The 21866-nt window shown below is 41.0% G+C and overlaps 1 protein-coding gene across 29 annotated transcripts in view; it reads right to left on the minus strand.

The window, feature by feature from the left end:
- Window positions 1-21528, minus strand: part of REV1 (REV1 DNA directed polymerase) — a 94189-nt gene extending 72661 nt beyond the window's left edge. For 3 of the 29 annotated variants that reach the window (XR_014316006.1, XM_082746988.1, XM_082747004.1), the window contains exon 1: window positions 21405-21512. Coding sequence is in view for 1 of the 29 variants with exons in the window: in XM_082746999.1 (XP_082603125.1) it covers window positions 21036-21060 (25 nt within the window). In the remaining 28 variants the exon portion in view is untranslated. Of the gene's footprint in view, window positions 1-21035; window positions 21294-21404 lie in introns of those variants that run through there. The other 26 variants (XR_014316011.1, XM_082746987.1, XM_082746991.1 and 23 more) reach the window with 22 other exon arrangements.
- Between the last annotated feature and the right edge of the window lie 338 nt (window positions 21529-21866).

Below are 21866 nucleotides of genomic sequence, written 5' to 3' on the forward strand. Positions count from 1 at the left end.
GTGACAAGGGAAAGAAAAGTGAAAATAAATTAATGAGATTACATCAAAATAAAAGCTTCTGCATAATGAAGGAAACAATCAACAAAACTAAAAGACAAGGGAGAAAATATCTGCAAAGGACATATCCTATTAAAGGGCTAGTACCCAAAATATATAAAGAACCTATAAAACTCAATACCAAAAAAAATAATCCAATTAAAAATGGGCAGAAGAGGGGCGCCTGGGTGGCTCAGTGGGTTGAGCCTCTGCCTTCAGCTCAGGTCATGATCCCAGGGTCCTGGGATCAAGCCCCACATCGGGCTCTCTGCTCAGCGGTGAGCCTGCTTCCCCCTCTCTCTGCCTGCCTCTCTGCCTACTTGTGATCTCTCTGTGTCAAATAAATAAATAAAATCTTAAAAAAAAAAAAAAAAAGGGCAGAAGACACAGATATTCTACTAAGACATATAGATGGCCAAGAGACTCATGAAAAGATGAATAACATCACTCATCATCAGGGAAATGCAAATCAAAACCACAATGAGGTATCATCTCACACGTATCTGAATGGCTAACATCAAAAACACAAGAAACAGCAAGAGTTGGTGAGGATACAGAGAAAAAGGAATCCTCTTGCACTGCTGGTGGGAATGCTAACTGATACAGCCACTGTGGAAAACAGTATGCCAAGTTCCTCAAAAAATTACATGATTATTTAAATAAATAAATATTATTTTTATAAATACATTACATGATCCAGTAACTCTACTACTATTTACCCAAAGAATATGAGAACACTATTTAAAAAGATATATATACCCCTATATATGTTTATGTTTACTATGTTTACTGCAATATTTACAATAGCCAAATTATGGAAGCAGTCCAAGTGTCCACCAGTAAATTAACATATAAAGAAGAGGTGATGTGTGTATATATACATATATACAATGGAATATTATTCAGCCATAAAAAATATTAAAATTTTGCCATTTGCAACAACATGGGTGGATCTCTAGAGTATAATGCCAAGTGAAATAAGCTGGTCAGATAAAGACAAGTACCATATGATTTCACTCACATGTGGAATTTAAGAAACTAAACAAAGAGAAAGAGACAAGCTAAAGAACAGCTGTGATAACGAAGTGTTGGTTACTAGAGAGGAGATGGGTAGGGGGTGGATGAAATAGGTAAAGGGGATTAAAGAGTATACTTATCATGTTGAGTGCTGAGTGATATACGGAATTGTTAAATTACTATATTATACACCGGAAACTAATATAACATTGTATATGAATTATATTGGAATTATAATTAAAAAAAAAAAAAAGATGACCCTGGACTGCTCAGTGCTCCAAAGCATCTGGCAGAAGCAGTGTAAATTCTCTGTGGAGGATTACAATATCCTAATCTCCCCATGTTTTTGCAAACCATTTTGAAAATACAAAGTCTAGCACAGAAATTAAAATAACCAGGCACACAAAGTAGTAAGATCACAAGTGAAAACCAACAGAAACAAAATAAACAGACCTACATAGTACTCCAGATACTGATCTTAACCCAGATTAAAAATGGTACTATGCTGGAGCGCCTGGGTGGCTCAATGGGTTAAAGCCTCTGCCTTTGGCTCAGATCATGATCCCAGGGTTTTGGGATTGAGCCCCACATCGGGCTCTCTGCTCAGCAGGGAGCCTGCTTCCCCCTCTCTCTCTGCCTGTCTCTCTGCCTACTTGTGATCTCTGTCAGATAAATAAAATCTTTTTTAAAAAATTGTACGATGCTTACTATGTTCAAGGAAATAAGGGGCTGCAATGGGTGGCGAAAACAGAGATTCCATTCAAAATATTCAAAGGAACACCAATTAAACAACAGCTGTCTTTTCAACAGAAACAATAGCCCCAGAAGACAATAGTGCTGAAATAAATAATTAACTTATTTAGAATTCAATACCCAGAGAAAAATTCAGACAAGAAAGATGAAATAAAGGTATTTGGGACAAATAAAAACAGAACATAATGCCACCAGCAAACTTGCACTAAAGAAATCCTAAAATATATCCCTCAGGTAGAAGAAGAATGATCTTGGAAGGTCAAAAATACAGGGAAAAAATGCAGCAAAGAAAGCAATAAATATCTGGTTTAATCAATGTTAAATACTGATGGAATAAAAGTACAGTAAGGACAGCCAATCTGTTATTGCTTATAACATAATATATAGCACTAGTGAATCAAGAGATAATGAATAAAGAGTAAAGGTAAGAGGAATTATTTCTAGTCCAGACTCTGCCACTTCACTGATCTCTGATCTACATCTCCATCTCCCTAGGTCTGAATTATTTTATTGTCTGGGTCTTTTATTGTAAGAGATTTGGGTAGTTGACTACTAGATGTCAATCTAAATAAAGAGGAAAACTGAATAAAGCTCCTATTACCAGAAACTGAATTTATTTGAGAACAGAAGAATTTCAGTTCAGGAAATGCATGCTGTACCAAGCTACAAATATGTCTGGTGAGGTTTGGGGTGGACTGTATTTACAGGCAAGGGCTGCAAAGGGGGGGGAAGTCCAAGCAGTTAAGTTCACTGGCTTGAGGACAGGGAGAGATTCTTGGCAGATACTCATTGGTCAGGAGAGAATCTCCATCTTCTGTACATCAGGCATTTACAGGCATTCAGCCCAATTTTTAAAATCATTTTTCTGAGGGCATATGCCTATGATTCTCCATTTCCTATCTTCTTATTCCACTTTAGATTAAAATTCTTTCACAGTTCCCTTTTGTACTCTCAGACACACTGAAGACCTATCTACAGAAATCAAATATAAAAATTAACACTATAACCATATACTTCAGCAACAAATTTTAGAAATTTGATTACATAACAGTGCTGATGTCTGTATTTATTTATGCAGATCTCCTTTAGTTATTCCAGAAGATTTAAGGCAACTTGTACTATCAAATTCATTTAAATAACCTATGTATAGACTAACATGGCCTATGACAGTGGATTGAGAAAAAAACCTCATTGCAAATCTGGTGTTTACTAAATATTGGGAGTGACAATTTATCAGCCCTGTCACTGTTGTATGTCATCAGTTATATAACCTCTTTTTTGTCAGACAGTAGATGCTAGATAAATTAGTAGACAGCTGTAGAATACTCCTCATAGCACAGGTAATTATGGCATCTAAGAAATAATTCAGACATGCATATAGGGGACACCAAACTGCACTACCTAGAGATCAAAGCTAATGGAATATTACTGTGTATAAAGCACCATAATTTACCAGGCAATACTGAGATAAATGAAATTACAGACACTTTTGTATGAGTTCTAAAATTTTACAATCTAAAAAGAAATGAGTACCAATTACGGAAATACTAACTAGCCTTACAAATAAACTTAAGGGTAAGATTTTAGGCAGGAAGAGCAGGAAGATAAAAAACAAAATCTGGACACAAAGAAAACTACATGACCCCCATCTATGATGCTAGCAAAGAGCAGTAGCTGACCAAGCTGGCATGCAGCAAAGCTATTGACAACCTAAACCATAAGGTCAATAAAAGAGATCCAGGTGTCAGGAAGCAAGTAATAAGGAGGCTTATCAGACTTCTGTTCATATGTACACAGCATCAAACACTAGTGATACTTTACTTATTTCAGTTAGACCCCAACATCTCTCTTTTCTCATGCTCAAAACATTATAGAATGAAAACATCAAGAACATATTATATATATATATAAAATAGCCACTAATCTTACATATGATAGAAAGTCAATAAATTCTTTTTTTTAAAACGATTCTTTATTCTTTTTTCCTTCTTCTTTTTTTAAAGATTTTATTTATTTATTTGACAGAGATTACAAGTAGGCAGAGAAGTAGGCAGAGACAGAGGAGGAAGCAGGCTCCCCGCTGAGCAGAGAGCCTGATGTGGGGCTCTATCCCAGGACGCTGAGATCATGACCTGAGCCAAAAGCAGAGACTTTATCCCACTGAGCCACCCAGGCGCCCCGAAAGTCAATAAATTCTTGTTAAATAAAGAAAATGAACAATGTACTTACTTACATGTAAGAAATAAAGTAGGAATAGGAATGTCTCAGTAAAGTATACTCTGATACATTTACATTTTAAACTGTACCCTGCATATTTAATTTTATCTACTTTTTTCCCATTTTATTATTTTTTAAGATTTTAAAGTAATCTATTCACCCAATGTGGGCTTAAACTCACAACCCCAAGATCAAGAATCGCATGATCTGCTGGATGAGCCACAAAATTCACACATTCTGTGCTGTTTAACAGACAGAAAATAGGATACCTCCCTACCCCCAAAATGGTACGCAGACAAGATTAGTCAATGATACACACTTCTGATGCTAACGAGAACCACACAACAGGTGAACTAAGTGTAAGTCATTTAGGGGGTTCTACAGACTACAGTGCTTCCTTTATATTGTGAAATTAGAACAGATAATGTAAAAACCTATTCCGTAAAGTGGTACGCCAGAAATCAGAGCTTATGTTTCTGCTAACCAGTAAGGAGCTTCAAAAGAGAGGCACCTATCCTCTCAAGTCATATTCATGGCAAGAATTCTCCACTCTAGATGACTGATTCGCTTCTCAAATAGGACTTACCCTAGAATGGAGGAGAGCAATACATCAAGATACCACAACTTGACACAAATAACTCAAAAATAACACAAACCCTCTCATCTTCTCTGTTTCAAGCAACCTTCTGACTTACAACATGTCCTCTTGTCTACCCCTGCTCACTAAGAAAAGAATGACCTTTATCAACAAGCCATCCAATTATCAAACTTGTAAATAAAAACTGTCTTCCAGATGAAAGTCTTGCAGACTGGGTTGCTATCTAGCCCCACAGTGCTTGATGACCTTGACTAAAGTGATAAATGTTTCTAAAACTGTAATACACAACTTAAAATAACCTATGGACTTCTTATCCAGCATCAACACAGAAGTCAATAAATAACTAAGGTTTTTAAAAACTAGTTAAAAAATAGATAATGATTCATGTATGCAAAAGTATCCTTATCCCTAGCTTTTAGGTTATGCCTTCAATAAACATCAGCTGCTATTATACTAATCTACCCTACCAAGTCACAGACTGAAAATCAAATGAGACCACATGTGTAGAAACCCTTTGAAGATTATAAAGTACACAACATTATTATTTTAAATGTGCTATCCACGGTGTACAACATAATGGAAAGAGCAATAGATTTACTAACACAAGATCTTTAATCCCAGTTCTACCACTGCCTAGCTATATGACTTGGGATGAGTCCAAGAGCACTGAGCCTCACATCTCTTCACCTATAAAACAAAGTTTGACTGATTGGTGCTCAGTAAAATCCCTGTAGAGCCATGAACTGGATATATGGGATGAATGTGGCAAGGAGGAAACAGAATTTGGGGTAAAACAGCAAGCAGGTAAAATTCCACTCTCTAAACCCACTTTAATTTTAACAATATGGCTTTGAAAGTTTTAAAATATCTGAGGTCAGGGGCACCTGGGTGGCTCAGCTGGTTAAGCATCTGCCTTCAGCTCAGGTCTGGATCCCAGGGTCCTGAGATTGAGCCTGCCACAGTGGCTGCTTCTCCCTCTCCTTTTGCCCCTCCCCCTCCACTTGTGCTCTCTCGATCTCAAGTAAGTAAAATCTTTTTAAAATTTTTTTCAAGGGCGCCTGGGTGGTTCAGTGGGTTGGGCATCTGCCTTCGGCTCAGGTCATGATCTCAGGGTCCTGGGATCGAGCGAGCTCTCCATCAGGCTCTCTGCTCAACAGGGAGCCTGTTTCCCACTCCCCGCTCTGCCTGCCTCTCTGCCTACTTATGATCCATCTCTCTCTCCCTCTCTGTGTCAAATAAATAAATGAAACCTTTAAAAAAAATTAAAAAATATAATTTTTTAAAATAAGAAAAAAATGGATTCTGACACTGGAAACATTCCATAAGCAGCTGGAATCACAGAGGCAAGCCACAGGGAAGAGGGTAACTGTGATGTTCATCTGGAGTACAACACTGGCAAGAGGCTACTTCTCCAAGAAATCTGTATAGCAGTATATAGAATTATTTTTCTTGGAGAAGGCAGTGGGATGCCATCTGAAAAACTAATTTACTAAGACCAAGTACTGCCCTTACAAGTGACTATGTAAGTGAAGTGCTAGCACAGTCACTAACACAACTTGACAATGCCTGCTTCGACAGCTCTTACTTGTCCTTAAATGGTAAAGGCTTTAATACCAGATAAGCAGCTTTTTATGTAACATTTAAATAGAAAAATACAGCTGTTTTGAGGTTTGGGTCTGATTCAACCACAGAGACCATAACTGTCCACAGTTCTCAGACTGCTGAAATTACAAGGGCACAGATTCTTGAATTTCAGAACCCAGGGAAGGAGAAATCTTCTAGCATATCCCACACCCTATCAGGTTTTGACTTTGAAGACTCTTCTCAATCTATTAAAAACAAAAATCAGCACCCAGGTGGTGGACATTAAGCCCTTGTAACTATCTCCAAGAATCATAACTAGTTACTCTAGACTTTATCACATACTCACTTTTAGAGATTCAAAATCAAACAGACAGTTTACATCCTAAGGATAATATTGTATGTATTTAAGATACCTCTAAAAATACTTAAAAATAAAACGTCAAAATATTTCAACCAGGTATTATTCCTAACTTAACAGGACCCTCTCAAAAAAACTTCGCAAGCTGGCTATTTCACCTTCAGTATACAGAGACATTTTCCTATGACCCGTTGTTTCCTGCTGCAATGAAACAATCCCCGTACTATAGAAGAGACCTTCTTGATCAACACCAAATAAACAGAAATTAAAGAACTCTAAACCACCCAAATAAAAGTGGCTATAACATACACAGCACTGTCTAAAGAACAGATGTTAGACTTGGGTACATAAACCTTATCTAGAAGTGAGTCTTTCTTTTCTTGAGAAGTTTCCTATTATCCACTCTATTCGTGACTTGTGTATATACACTGCTTTGTCATGTTGCTGGTATTTGGTCTCACTAAGTGTCCCTTTTAAAAAAGTTCTCCTGCTCTATTTCTAAAAGAATTACATGTTTACTGCAGAAAACTGAGAAATACAGGAAACAGAAAATGGGAGAAAATTACCATATTCTCACCATCTTTAAAAAATTTCACCTCTTGGGGCACCTGGGTGGCTCAGTGGGTTAAGCCTCTGCCTTCGGCTCAGGTCATGGTCTCAGGGTCCTGGGATCGAGCCCTGCATTGGGCTGTCTGCTCAGCAGGGAGACTGTTTCTCTCTCTCTCTCTCTCTCTCTCTCTCTCTCTCTCTGCCTGCCTCTCTGCCTACTTGTGATCTGTCAAATAAATAAATAAAAACTTAAAAAAAAAAAAAATTCACCTCTTAACTGATATTTCCTTCCTCTCAGTATTAAATTTTTAATATTTAAATTTAAATTCTTCAAATTTAAACATATCATTAGTAGTATTTTACATTTCCAGTACTCAGTTTGAAAGAGATCTTTACAATTTATGTTCACAACAATCTGTGGAGTAGGTAGGCCAAATACCTACCTACAGTCTTTTTGCACACAGTTTCCTCCTAGGATAGAAAGACTAAAGGCTTTCAATAAGGCTGCACTGCTGGTTGGTGGTGCAAAATCACACTTCACTTGTAATAAACTGTTCGCAATCTTTGGTGGAAAAACAATGTTATCAATATAATAAACTTCTGAAAAGTAAGAAAACTTATTTTGAATTGAACCAGTCTAATACAATGCAACAACACAGAAGCTTTGAATTCAGCACCTGTCTGGGTCAGGTACAGTAGCTCCCAGATTATATATGGTATATATATGCAGGGACAAAGAAAGAAAATAGCTCCTACAAATAAGGTTGGTTCCATCTAGACTCTAACTGTAAGTAGTCCATACTCTTAAGTAGAGATCCAGATACACTATCAACTTTGTTAACTGGTTCTCTGACCTTAAGCAAGTCACAAGCAGTCAGATCCCAGTTCCTCAGTTTGTGGACAGAGTAGAACATGACAAAGTCTAGTCTCTTGCAGTTTGTAATGTATGTATACATTGTATGTATAATGTAATGAATGCATATGATTCTATACATCTATTCACTTAAGAAAAAAAGCTTTGGAATGAAAGCATATATATTATGCAACTCTGTCTATACTTCCAGAAAATGAGCTGTGCCTGTTCAGAGAAGTGGCTATCTAGTGAAGAATTAACCTTACTCAAAAAGGTCGAGCCTTTGCCCTTGGTTCCTGGGAGGTGATCTCTGAGCCCCAGGAATGCCCTGCTTGATAAATGTCTTTCTTTACCTAGGGACTATGAGCCACTCCAAACAGTCTAACAATGTGATTTATGGTGGAAGCTCTGGGTCATGCATCATCAATCTCCTGAGAGACCAGAGACTAAAGGTTAGACATGTGGGCAGCCAACCATATCTGTATGACCAAACTCCAATAAAAACTCTGGACATTAAGGTTTGGGTCAGTCCCCCTGGCTGGCAACACTTTGTGTGTATTGTCACTCACTGCCAGAAGTTAGTGCTGTCCTAGACTCCAGTAAGAAGAGGACTGCAAGTTCCACCTGTGTACCCCAGTGCCTTTTCCCTTGGCTGTTTTAAATTTCTACCTTTCACTGAATAAATCATAACCATGAGTACAATAGTTTTTTCAAGAGTTCTGAGTCCTTCTAGTGAATTATTGAACCTAAGGGTGGTTGGGGAATCCCCAAACTTGCACTTGGTATCAGAAATAAGAGTGGTCTTGGAACTCCCAAACTCTGGAGTGGCAGAATGACAACTATCCTCCAGTATTCATTCTCCCTTTCTTTAATAATAGAACACCTCTCCTACCCCCTAAGTGGGAAGCAGAGTTACCAACTAGAGACTACATTTCCTAGTCTTCTTCAAAATCAGGCATGGCCATGTGAATCAGTTCTGGCCAGTGATAGGAGCAGAGTAACAAATGGGGAGAAAAAAATCTGTGCCATCTTCTTGAAGGAAAGTATTTATTTCTTTTTATGGTATGCAGCTACGAGGTAACTTGGCTTTAACCTGAAAATGAGAACAATACCACAGGGGATGGCTAAGCAAACACAAGAAAAATGAGACCACAAATAACCTTTAAAAAAAAAAAAGAACAAAAATACCCTGCCTCCCTCACCTACTATGGACTGCCCACCTACTATTACAGGAGAGAGAAAAACTTCAATATTGTTTGCATCATTGTGTTCAAAAGCTCAGCCTGTTACAGGGGTACCTCGGTGGCTCAGAGGGTTAAGCTTCTGCCTTTGGCACAGGTCATGATCTCAGGGTCCCGGGATAGAGCCCTGCATCAGAGGGCTCTCTGCTCAGCTGGGAGCCTGCTTCCCCCTCTCTCTCTGCCTACCTCTCTGCCTACTTGTGATCTGTCAAATAAATAAAATCGTTTAAAAAAACAAAAGCTTAGCCTGTTACAGCAGTTTAGCCTGTTTCCTAATAAATATATTTCAGCTTTTTAAAATCATGATTTAGAGTCAGCATTTAAACTACATACAAATAAAGACAAAAACATGATGTGTAAGAAAAATATTTGGATATATTAAAACTGAAAATGCACAACAAATATTTGTAATGTCCCAGTTTGAGACTGATCTCATTGAAAAGAAAGTTTCTATCCCAAACAATTCAATATAACAAAGAATTTTCTCTCTTATTCTCTTTGTTATAAAAAAATACAGAAAGATGACTGATTTCACAAAATCAGTCATTTGAATACAAGTTGAAAGAGGCATTCTAAAAGAACTACTAATAATTTTCTTCCCTATAATTACAGATTTCCATAGAAGGAAAAGGAAAGAAATGAAGACTGCTATTTTAATAAAGTACAAAGAACCACCTTCTCTGGCTCTCCAGGGTGTAATGAAATTAACTGGTTTCTAAACATCTTCTCTCAATTTTCCTGACTTTCTGAACTCCAAACCATGTGGCCCAATGCTTATCAAACATCTCCACTAGGATGTCCCACATACATCACAAAGTCAGCATGTCCAAAAGCAGGGCTCAAGGTACAAAGTAAAACAAAATAATGTTCTTCTGCAGATGACATGGTTAAAAAATGAGTCTAGAAGAAGGAATAAAAAGCCAGTGATCTTCACTAAGAAGTGGTATATTCTCACAGGAAGCCAAATAATTATCCACTGGAAAGTTCAAGGTTGCAGCAAATCAAGGATTCCGAAGGCCACATAAGTTTAGTAAAACAAGGACAGGACATATCTAGAGAAAAAAGAAGGTAAAATCAAAGAAAAGGGGATTATATCTTCAGTTGTTGTCATATTTGAGCATGCACCAGAATATTTTGGAGGCCCAATTAACAAAGACTACTGAATTCCCAACTCCAAAGTTTCTCATTTGGTAGGTCTGGAGTGGGGCCAGGAATCTCCATTTCTAAAAAGTTCCCAGGTAACGCTCATGTGGGAGAGCCACTGATTTTTGCCTGCAGTGTATCTTGAGTGGTAACTGCAGAGACAAGTACAGGAGAAGTTCAGATGAGACCAAGTATACCAAGAAGAAAAGCTGCTATAGTGTACACTAAATAGAAAGGATTTCACAGTATCAGGAATAAATGCAACTTACAAAATCAAGGTTTTGATTAGATTACAGGTAACAAGATCTCTCCATCTCTCCCATCCTGTGCCTTGCACTGCCTCTCCCCAAATTCCAGGTCTGATCTATGTTCTGAGTATCATACTAAGGAGTTTTAACCTTACTTTGTAAAAGTTAGGAAAAGAAGAGTAAATGTATATATGTAAATGCCGTAGGATGGTGATGGCTGCACACAGACAAGGAGGGGTTCTGCTTCCTGAGCCTAATCTACAAACCTGTAGTGCATATCTACCTCTTCAGTGAAGCCCTCTTGGATCTCTTCTCCAACATGAGATTTGTTGCTGTTTTCTCTGTGCATTTATTCTTTTTTGTCAGTGCCTCTGCTGTCTACACCAGATATGCACTGAGAACAATGTGTAGGATTTTATTTTTTTTTTAAAGATATTTTTTATTTATTTATTTGACAGAGAGAGATCACAAGTAGGCAGAGAGGCAGGCAGAGAGAGAGAGGAGGAAACAGGCTCCCAGCTATGCAGAGAGCCCGATGCGGGACCCGATCCCAGAACCCTGAGATCATGACCTGAGCCAAACGCAGCAGCTGAACCCACTGAGCCACCCAGGCGCCCCAATGTGTAGGATTTTAAAGGGCAGAAGAGGGTAAGAGGGGATTTCAGGAAGGAAATTCCTGAGCAAAAACAAAAGAAAAAAAATAATTAAGGCAACATTCTGGACTGACACATGGACAGAGGTAGTGATAACTTGTAAGGTAGTTGAAGAAATGTAACAGAAGGTTCTGAATATCATACTAAGGAGTTTGAACCTTGCCTTGTAAAAGTTAGGAATGGAAGAGTAAATGTGTATATGTGAATACTGGAGGATGGGGAAGCCGGCACACAGACAGGAAGAAGTTCTGCCTCCTGTGTCCCAGGATAGGGCCCCAACAACAGGCTCCCAGCTCAGCGAGGAGCCTGCTTCTCCAACTCTCCCCCTTCTCAAGCTTTCTCTCCCACTCTCTCAAATAAATAAATAAAATCTTGGAAAACAACAACAACAAAACCCACTAATTTTTAAGATGAAATGACATTCCAAATAGGAGATACTGCATTCCTCAAAAAACACTAGGAATCTTTCTCAATGAAACAGTTTATTTAGCTAATAAACTCTATTTTTAAGAAACATTCAGTGAGCCCAAGAGAATGTAATATAACCTTCAAATGAAACAAAGAGAAGTAAGATTTTCTACTGGGGCATAAATAATATGCAAAAGAACATTATCAACCTTCAACACTATAAACCTGAACAGCTATAACTCAGAGCTGAAACTCAAAATGGCAACTAAGTTACTAAAAATACTTTATAACACTAACAACCAATCCATATATTATCAACAATCCTCACTAGCAAAATCACACCTCAGATTTACGTTTCCTCTCACTTAACACTAGTAATAACCCAAGTCTAAAACTACAAATTCAAATATACCAAAAACAAAACTCTGATGGCCAAATTTATTTAATTTCGAAAATACTGAAAAATATGTAGTTTATAAACTTAACCTACAACACAATTTATGTATATAAATGAACATCCACCCAAGGTTTTAAACACAACTGTATCGGGGCGCCTGGGTGGCTCAGTGGGTTAAGCATCTGCCTTCAGCTCAGGTCATGATCCTAGGGCCCTGGGATCGAGCCCCGCATGCCCCGCATCGGGCTCTCTGCTCAACAGGGAGCCTGCTTCCTCCTCTCACTTCCTGCCTCTCAGCCTACTTGTGATCTCTGTCTGTCAAATAAATAAATAAAATCTTAAAAAAAAAAAATAAAAATAAACACAACTGTATCGATAAAACGTTACAATTTCAAACAGAAGGCAATCTTTCTACATACATATATTCAAATGCAACCTGTTACAATCTTTAGTAATGAAGATCAGCAGTCTACTACTGACTGATGAATTGGGAACTCAGTCTACTACAACTGAGCTCAGGAAACATACCTGTTTTAGTTTCAACCGTCACAAATTGGGCAAATGTCTGTTCACACCTTTTTAGCTATTGTTGTACAATACAAAATCTGAATAGCCTTTGTCCCTGATTCCTGGGATGGAGACTCTAAATCCTAGGAATTTTACACTGATAGGAATAATCTTTGTTATCCTTGGTGGGCCCCTAGGACATCTTTTTATATTAATATAGAACTCTCAGTGGGCCCCTAGTTTCAGGATGGGGCTAACCACACTTGATAGGCCAGTTAAGTGAGGGGTGCCCAGCTGGTTCAGTGGGTTAAGCATCCAACTCTTGGTTTTGGCTCAGGTCATGATACTGTGGTTGTGAGGTCCAGCCTCGAATTCAGCTCTGCTCAGCACTGAGCCTGCTTCAGATTCTCTCTCCCTCTCTCAAATAAATAAATCTGAAAGTAAAAAAGAAAAAAAGAAGAAAGAAAGGAAGGAAGGAAGGAAGAGAAAGAAAAGAAAAGCCATTCAAGTGATCAGAGGGTTGGGGCTTTGGGCCACATGAGATCAGTCTGACCTCATGGAAGAAAGGGGTGCTGCAGACTGATTCACCATGTGCCCAATAATTCAATTAATCATGCCTATGTAATAAAACTCCAATAAAAACTCTGGACACCAAGGCCTAGATGAGTTTCCCTGGTGGTAATTACATATCAATGTGGCAGGATAACGTGTCCTGGGACATGGAAGCTTTATACTTGGGACCCTTCCAGACCTCTCTCTAGGTATATCTCCATTTGGCTTGCCCTGATTTGTATACTTTATAATAAAACTATAATTCCAAGTATGGTGCGTGCAAGTATTTACTGAGCTCTGAGTCACTTTAGCGAATTATCAAAACTGAGGGAGTAGTGGGAACTCCCAAATTTGTAGCCAGTTGGTCAGAAGTACAGGTGGCCCCGAAACCCTGGAGTTTGCAACGAGTACCTTAAAGTGAAAAGAATCTTGTGGACTGTGCCCTTAACCTGTGATGTTGTCTGCCCTAACTTTAGGTAGTTTTTTTCCTTTAAAGATTTTATTTATTCACCCGAGACAGAAAAAGAGAGAGAGCGCACGCACGCATGAGCAGGGGGAAAGGCAGAGGGAGAGGGAAAAGAAGACTCTCTGCTGAGCTGGGAGCCCAGACACAGGGCTCAATCCCAGGATCCAGAGATCATGACCTGAGCCAAAGGCAGACACTTAACCATCTGAGCCACCCAGGTGTCCTAAATCTGAGTAACTAGTGCCAGAATCATACTGCAGCTATACATTTAACAAGATACACTGCCTGACCTCTCTCTTATAAAAACTGAGTGGAAAAAAAGAGCCAAGTGAAGTACTTTTTAAGGCATAAACCATTACAAAAAGTAAAAGACATTTTTGGTTATTCTCTCAAAAAAATTAAAGAAAAAACTTAAAAGTATTTTTAATTCAGGATCGTCCAATTTAATTTTTCGAAGAACTGCTTAAACTAACAGAACTTATTTTAAGATATAATTCAGAACTCTGATGAAAAACATTTAAAAGGGAAAGGAATCTAAATCATAATTAAGACTAATGCCTAAGTAATTAAAATATATTAAGTTCATTCTTAGTAATCTCAAGTATAGACATTATGGACTTCAGAAAAACGTAAGGTTCAGCTATTACTTTCTAACTCAATCTCCAAAAAGCTCATTTTCACCTTGGTTATGCTCAGGAATGACTGAAGCCACTAAGCAACATTTTGGTTACTCAGACACTGGATTCAAGTAAAAATCTTTCACATCATGGGGTGCCTGGGTGGCTCAGTGGGTTAAGGCCTCTGCCTTCAGCTCAGGTCATAATCCCAGGGTTCTGGGATCGAGCCTGGCATCGGGCTCTCTGTTCCACAGGGAGCCTGCTTCCCTTCCTCTCTCTCTGCCTGCCTCCCTGCCTACTTGTGATCTCTCTGTGTCAAGTAAGTAAATAAAATCTTTTTTAAAAAAAAAAAAAAAAGGGCGCCTGGGTGGCTCAGTGGGTTAAGCCTCTGCTTTCGGCTCGGGTCATGATCCTAGGGTCCTGGGATAGAGCTCCACGTCGGGCCTTCTGCTCAGCGGGGAGCCTGCTTCCTCCTCTCTGTCTGCCTCTGTGCCTGTTTGTGATCTCTCTCTCTCTGTCAAATAAATAAATAAAATCTTTAAAAAAAAAAAAATCATTCACATCACAACCAACTTTTTTGCCCATCCTTAACTAATCTTTAATTCAACCATAAAGCCTTGAAAAAATTACTCAAACTAGGGGTGTCTGAGTGGCTCAGTCAGTTAAGTGTCTGACTCTTGGTTTCAGCTCAGGTGGTGATCTCATGGTCCCTGAGATGGAGTCCTGCTTGGGGCTCTGCACTCAGCAGGGAGTCCCCATTAAGTTCCTTTCTCTCTGCCCCTCCCCCTGCTTGCATGCTCACACTGTTTCTAAAATTAAAAAAATATTTTAAAAAAATTACTCAAACTAACCTGTATGCATAAACAGCTACCTGGCTACACGAGAAAGCATATTTTAATTTGACTGGATAATACCCTCCTTACTTACTAAACATAAAGACTTAAAGATTTGTTCCATAATCAGGAGAAACACATCACTAATTTTTGCTTACTTGCTACCTGAAATTTTAGCCTTAAGCAAATTTAAAGATATCCATATTTTCTTAAATCTGATGCATCACATCTTTAATGTAAAACTTTTTCAAACTATTTACAAGCTGACCTTCCATGGCACACATGCTTTGACTTATTTCAGTAACGATGTAATGAGGAAAAAAAATGATTTTGCCTATCATCAACCTATTAAAACATTTTTCACTTATAGAATATATACTCATTTATGTGTAATAGTTAAATCCAAAGAAAACTTAACCACAAATAATGAAATTACTTGTAGTCTGAGGAACACCACACACAAATAACACAATAAAACATAATAGCAAGTTTCCAAACAGAAACCTTGTTTTAATGTGCCTCAAAGCATAGCAGTTATGACCCCAGGTTATGAAATGAGGTAGGAGTAGATGAAAATCCTGGCTCCTTTCTTACCTGTGTGATAGGCCCCAAGGAACATTATCTGAGTCTGTTTTTTTATAACCGTGCCTACCTCAGAGTGGTTATGAATATTAAATGAAACACTGCTCTTACCAAAGAGCCTGACACACAGTAAATATTTAGTAACTTAGCAATTGTTATTAAATTTTGGAACAAATGTTACACAGAGAAGCAATATTTTGATTTTCCCTAAGTTTAAGGCCCACAGATAGGATCCTCCTGGTTAAAGTTGAAACTAAGAAAAAAAAACATATTCCTAAGAAGAGGCATTTTACTAAAGATATGCAGACTAAGTAAAAATAACTGGTATCAAGCCAGTGCAGTTACTACATGGAAAATCTTAGTTTCTAACAATTCAAGTTGCATTAGCTGAAAGTATCTATTATTACAAAGCTATTATTTGTCCCCATTCTTTCTTCTCTATTTCTGGAAAGTACGAAAGAAAAAATAAAATCACATTATGAAAAGATGAACAGAAGGAAAAAAAAATATATGATGTAGAGCCACCTCAGTGGTACAGTTGGTTGGGTGTCTGACTCTTGGTTTTGGCTCAGGTCATGATCTCAGGATGGTGATCTCAGGGTCATGATTAAGCCTCCAGTTGGCTGGTCTCCACACTTGGTGTGGAGTTGGCTTGGGATTCTCTCTCTCCCTCTGCCCTAAGTGTGTGCACTCTCAAAATAAACAAATCTTTAAAAAATATATATATGAAATATAGTTGGGTCACTCTAAGTTCTCATTAAGAACCAAACACAATGGGTGGGGGTGGGGGATCCATAACGAAAAACAGCAGAAACTGAACATAAAAGATGATAAAACACTTCTCCTTTCCCAAATACTACAGGATTCACCCTTCAACTGGATCTTCAAGGATTTTCTGTCTTCAGCCTCCAGCAAGTCCTTTTATCTCCACGGTCCTATCTCCAGCACAACTTCAAAAGGAAATACGTAAAAGCTACTCTGGTGGGTAGCTGCTAAAATAATCTCTCCATCTTCCACAGATCTGAGAATGAAAAGGCTGAATTCCACATTAGACCAATACTAGTCTCCATCCTCAATTGCTTACTTTTTAATCCATTCTAGGCATCCACAAAATGTATTTAAGTATGAGTTCCATAAACATTTTTGGTAGCCAAAAATAACACCACAATAATCACAAAATTCAATGATTATACCTTTGTCTCATGCAAAAACACAAAATCCTAAATCAATTTCCAAGTTAATTCCAAATACTGTTTCTAGAGACTATAAAATTACCCTGTTCTGGGGCGCCTGGGTGGCTCAGTGGGTTAAAGCCTCTGCCTTTGGCTCAGGTCGTGATCCCAAGGGTCCTGGGATCAAGCCCCGCATCGGGCTCTCTGCTCAGTGGGGAGCCTGCTTCCCCCTCTCTCTCTGCCTGCCTCTCTGCCTACTTGTGATCTCTTTGTTTCTGTCAAATAAATAAACAAAAGTCTTTAAAAAAATAAAAATAAAGAAAAATTACCCTGTTCTAAGCACTTTACATATATTAACTCAATTATTACTCATCGTAATCCTAAAACATACATATGGTCCTTATCTCACAGATGAGCAAACTGAGGCATCAAAAGATATTAAGTTGCCCAAGCCTAAAGAATCAGTAAATAGTAGGAGACACCATTCTGACCCAGGCTGTCTGATTCCAGAACAATATTTAAATTAGGTATACCAATTATTCATTTAACAAGTTTTGTTGAGCACCTGCCAGGTAGAATTCTAAGCACTTGGGATAGAGCTGTGAGAACAAGTTAGACAAGGCCCCTGCCTTCAAGTGGAAGAAAGGCCTTGGAGCAAACAAGTATGTGGGGAAAATTTATCAGTAAGTGAACAGTGTATCTTCACCTAGCAATAAGTGCTACGAACAAAAATTAAAATGACAGCATTGGGCACCAGAGTGGCTCAGTGGGTTGAAGGCTCTAACTTCGGCTTAGGTCATGATCCCAGGGTCCTGGGATAGAGGCCTGCATCGGGCTCTCTGCTGGGCAGGGAGCCTGCCTACCCCTCTCTTTCTGCCAGCCTCTCTGCCTACTTGTGATCTCTGTCAAATAAATAAATAAAATCTTTTTTAAAAAATATTTTAAAAAAAATAATAGTAAAACAAAATGACAGCATCAAAAGTGGCTGAGGGAGGGACTGGCTTCTATTTTAAAAATCCAGGAAGGTCTTGCTGAGGTGATGACATTTGATGTAAAGATGTAAAGGCAAGATAACCACCAGGAGGAAGGGGTGGCCCAACTAAGAGAATACCAAGTTTAATACCCCTAAGCTAAGAACAGCTTAATTAGTTCGAGAAATGGCAAAATGACCAGGGGACTGGGGCAGGGTGACAAAGAGTCACATGGTAAGAAGTCCAATTAGGACTGGCAGCTGCCAAATCATGTCATGCCCCGAGGGGCTGTGGTAGGGAGTTCTGATTCAATATTAAGGGTAAGAGGAAGCTTTCAGAGGCTTTTGAGCACAAGAATGACAGCCTGACTAACGTCTTTAAAAAGCTCTCTCTGGGGGCGCCTGGGTGGCTCAGTCAGTTAAGCGTCTGACTTCTGGCTAAGGTCATGATCGCAGGGTTCTGGAATGGAGCCCGGTATCAGGTCCAGGAGTCTGCCTGTCCCTCTCCTTCTCTCTGCTCCACCGCCCCCCCCCATGCCCGCTCTGTCTCTCTCTCTCAAATAAATTTAAAAAATAAAAAGATTGCTCTGATTCTTATGTGGGGATCAGTCAGAAAGAAAAGCAAGAGAAAAAGGGATAGCAGGGAGGCACTGTTCTGACTATAACTCAGACTAGGATTTATGTACTGTTTGTAAGTAGAAGAGGCACTAAAGGAACATGCGACCCAACAGTCTCTAAAAAAAGACTTTTAAAAGTATGCTTCCTCCCTTCATCTTCATCCCCCCTTCCTGACTTGACTTTGAAAAAAACTCAAATTCTTTTTTAATATCTAAGTTAATGCTTTGGTTGGTACTATATATAGGAGAAAAAAGATTAAAACAGATTTCCTTCAGGGGCACCTGGGTGACTCAGTTGGTTAAGTGTCCAACTCTTGATTTCAGCTCATGTCATGATCTCAGGTTTGTGAGCTCAAACTCCTAGTGGAGCCTACTTAAGACTGCCTCCCTCCCTCTCTGCACCCCTACCCAGGCCCCACTCATACACACACTCTCTCTCTCAAAAACAAACAAACAAACAAAAACCTATTTGCTTCATTTGTAAGTATTCTGCTCAATATCCTATAATGTATAATACGCCACACACATGCATACATTCTTAAGAAACAGAAAGTAAAGAGCTTTACTACTATTTAGCTCAGAGCTCGTTCATTAACCTGGAGAAAAGGAGTAACTAATCCGTCTTCTGATCAGCTCTCTTCTCATACTTTGTTTCCAGCATATCCTAGCTCATTCTAGACTGTGAATTGTAATAAAAAAATAAAAAGTATACCAGGGGGAATATGTATGTATTTACTGAACATCTTTGTGTACCAGGTACTCAAGAGATGCCTTACATTCAAAGACTTATTTACTCATTAACTATCCAAAGGAGGAAATAATATCTTCATTCTACACCCGAGGATAAAATCAAATATTAGTAACTTAAACTGTTCAAGGTCACACAGCTAATAAGCCAGAATTTAAATCTACATCTAACTCTAAAGTTTTTATCTTTCCAGTACAGCAACTGTCAAATTAAGATCAAATACATGTAGTCTTCCCAACTTATTATTAATGACTGGCTTGTTGCTGGTGAAGACAGGATTTCTTTCTTTTGCGTAGAACTGAGTTTTGCAGTTGGAGTGGGGGAAAAAGGAGTAATCCTAATGACTCAAACACATTATTTTGAAAAATTATTTTTCACTTGAAATATCATAAATATTAATCCTAAGAGTGATTCTTACCTTTTTAGGAAAAAAAATCTTAACCTTAACTATGCATTGTTCACCATAAAATAGAAGTAAAGTTTTATGACAAAAGATGAGTTGGGTATGGACGGATAAAGAAAAAGATGATATGCACAAAAAGATAATCTTCAAGACACGTGTCGAATCTGAGTGACAAATATCCTAAGAATTGAATGAGATCCTCCTAAACCTGAGAAAAATTCATCGAAGAGGGACTTTAGATGAACCTCCCAAGAATCCAGCCTAGGAAACATGGGAGGGGAACCACTTGCTAGCAGCACTGGCACTGGCTAAGACAAGGATTTGTGAGAAAGCAAAGATGGGAAGTTTGGGAAGCAGGTTCCCCCAAAGGCTGGATTACTGTGTACTCCACAGCAAGAACCAACGTAATGGTGTGACCAACCCTAAAGCAGCAGCAGCTAACTCCTGAAGACTAAAGCAGAGAGGCCAGACAGCCCAGACACACAGAATTAAGAACTGTTACACTAAAGTCCTTAAAAGTTAGTTACAGGTGCTTTTATGGGATGTGCTAGCCTACATTATTTTCACCTAAATGAAGCCATTCACACTCTATACATGACCTGCGAAGGCGTGAAAGACAAACAGTAAACTTATACCATCTGCAATTATTTTGTTTTAAACAAGGGGGACTCAATAAAGGTGTTAGATTAAGGGATTTCATTTCCTCACAGACTGGATTTAGGTAGTAAGTGCAGTGAAATACACAAGGAAAGGCCCCTTTCGGTCTACTCAGGGGCTTAATCATTTTAAGAGTGAGTGGAAGTGTGAAAAGGACACTTATAAGGACAGTTGGGAAAAGATGCCCTGGATATTAAGGGAACAGGAAACAAGGAAAACTAAGTGAATAAAAACTGTCTTCAGCTAGTCCAACATCGATTTGGGGACCCCAGTGCGGGGGAGGGGCGTCTGATGTAGGGGTCACGGGGTTGGGGGGAAGGATGGCGCGGCGGGAAGCCGGGCGGAGAGCACCCGCGCCCGGCCCTGACCGACATCCTGCGATGCTTCACGAACCTACGACCGAACGCGCGCATGAATGAATGGCGCGGGGCTGAATGGCCGGCCCAGGCGCCGACGCCGGAGGAAGGAGTTTGCCGCGCGGTGTGAGCGGGGCCGGGGGTGGCGTCTGCCGGCTAGACCCAGCGAGCACCGAGGGAAGGACCGCCGTGCGAGTCTCCCGCGCGGGGCGGTCGTGGGCCGGCGGCAGGGTCGGCTGCGCCCCGCCGGCCGCGCCATGGCGGTGGGGGAAGGGGAGGTCACGCGTTACATAACCCGGCAGCTGCCGCGCTCGGGGACGCCGCGGGCCGCCCAGGCCGCGAGAGGACGGCCTGCGGTGCCCGGGCCGACGCACCCTCCCCAGCCCCGCCTCAGGCCGTCCGCGCTCGGGCCGCCGCCGGGCCGGTCTGCGGCGCCTCCGGGCGACGCGTGTCCGGTCCCACCCCTCCCCCACCCCGCCGCCGGCCCGGGGGTCGCTCACCTTCCGCGTTGCCCCGGACCACCATGCCCGGGCACGACCGCCTGCTCAGCCTCGCGGGCTCCGGCACCGCTCCGGCCGCCGCACAGTGCCCTCGCCCGGGGCCCGAAGGAGGGTCGCGGGAGGGAGTCACACTGCCGCGCCGCGGCCCACGCTCGCCCCACGCTCACGGCGGCCGGCCCTGCGCGCGTTAAGCGGCGGCTCCCGCCCCTCCCCTTCTCTGGCGGGCGCGCGCGCCGCAGCTCCGCCCCTCCCCTCCCCCTCCACGGCCGGCGCGCTCCCTGGCTCCTCCTTCTCCCCCTCCCCGCCTGCGTCGACCTGCCCCGCGCTCACGCCAGGCGAGCCCCTGTCCCCGCCCCGACTCGCACTCACCCCCCGCGCGGCGTACGTGCCGGGTCTGCACCCTGCCCCGGGCGACCCCCGCACCGCGGGCGCGGCGCCTCGGAGCTCCGCTGGTGCCAGCCCCGCCCCGCCCCGCCCTCCCGCCACCGCCTGCAGAGGGCAGCGCCTCCGCGGCACGTGACCGTCTCGCTCGCTGGGGCGGAGAGAAATGCTGCGCTGGCCCGCCTTCCGCATCGCGCAGCTTGCCCTGCAACTCCGCAGGCTGCGCGCCTCTTGCTTGGGTCACGGCGCGTCGGTTGCCTCTGCCGACGGCGCGCTGCCCCCGTCCCCCGATGGACTCCCCACTCTGGGAGGAGACAAGTGTGGGGACCGACCATGCTTTAAACCCTGGTGCTGTCTGAAGATAACGAGAAACACACGGGTCCCCGTCCACAAGCAATTGATTTACAGTGACATCTAGCGGAGAAAGGGACACACAGGAACTGACACTTT

This window comes from Mustela nivalis, assembly GCF_964662115.1.
Source record: "Mustela nivalis genome assembly, chromosome: 8".
NCBI classification, from domain to species: Eukaryota; Metazoa; Chordata; class Mammalia; order Carnivora; family Mustelidae; genus Mustela; species Mustela nivalis.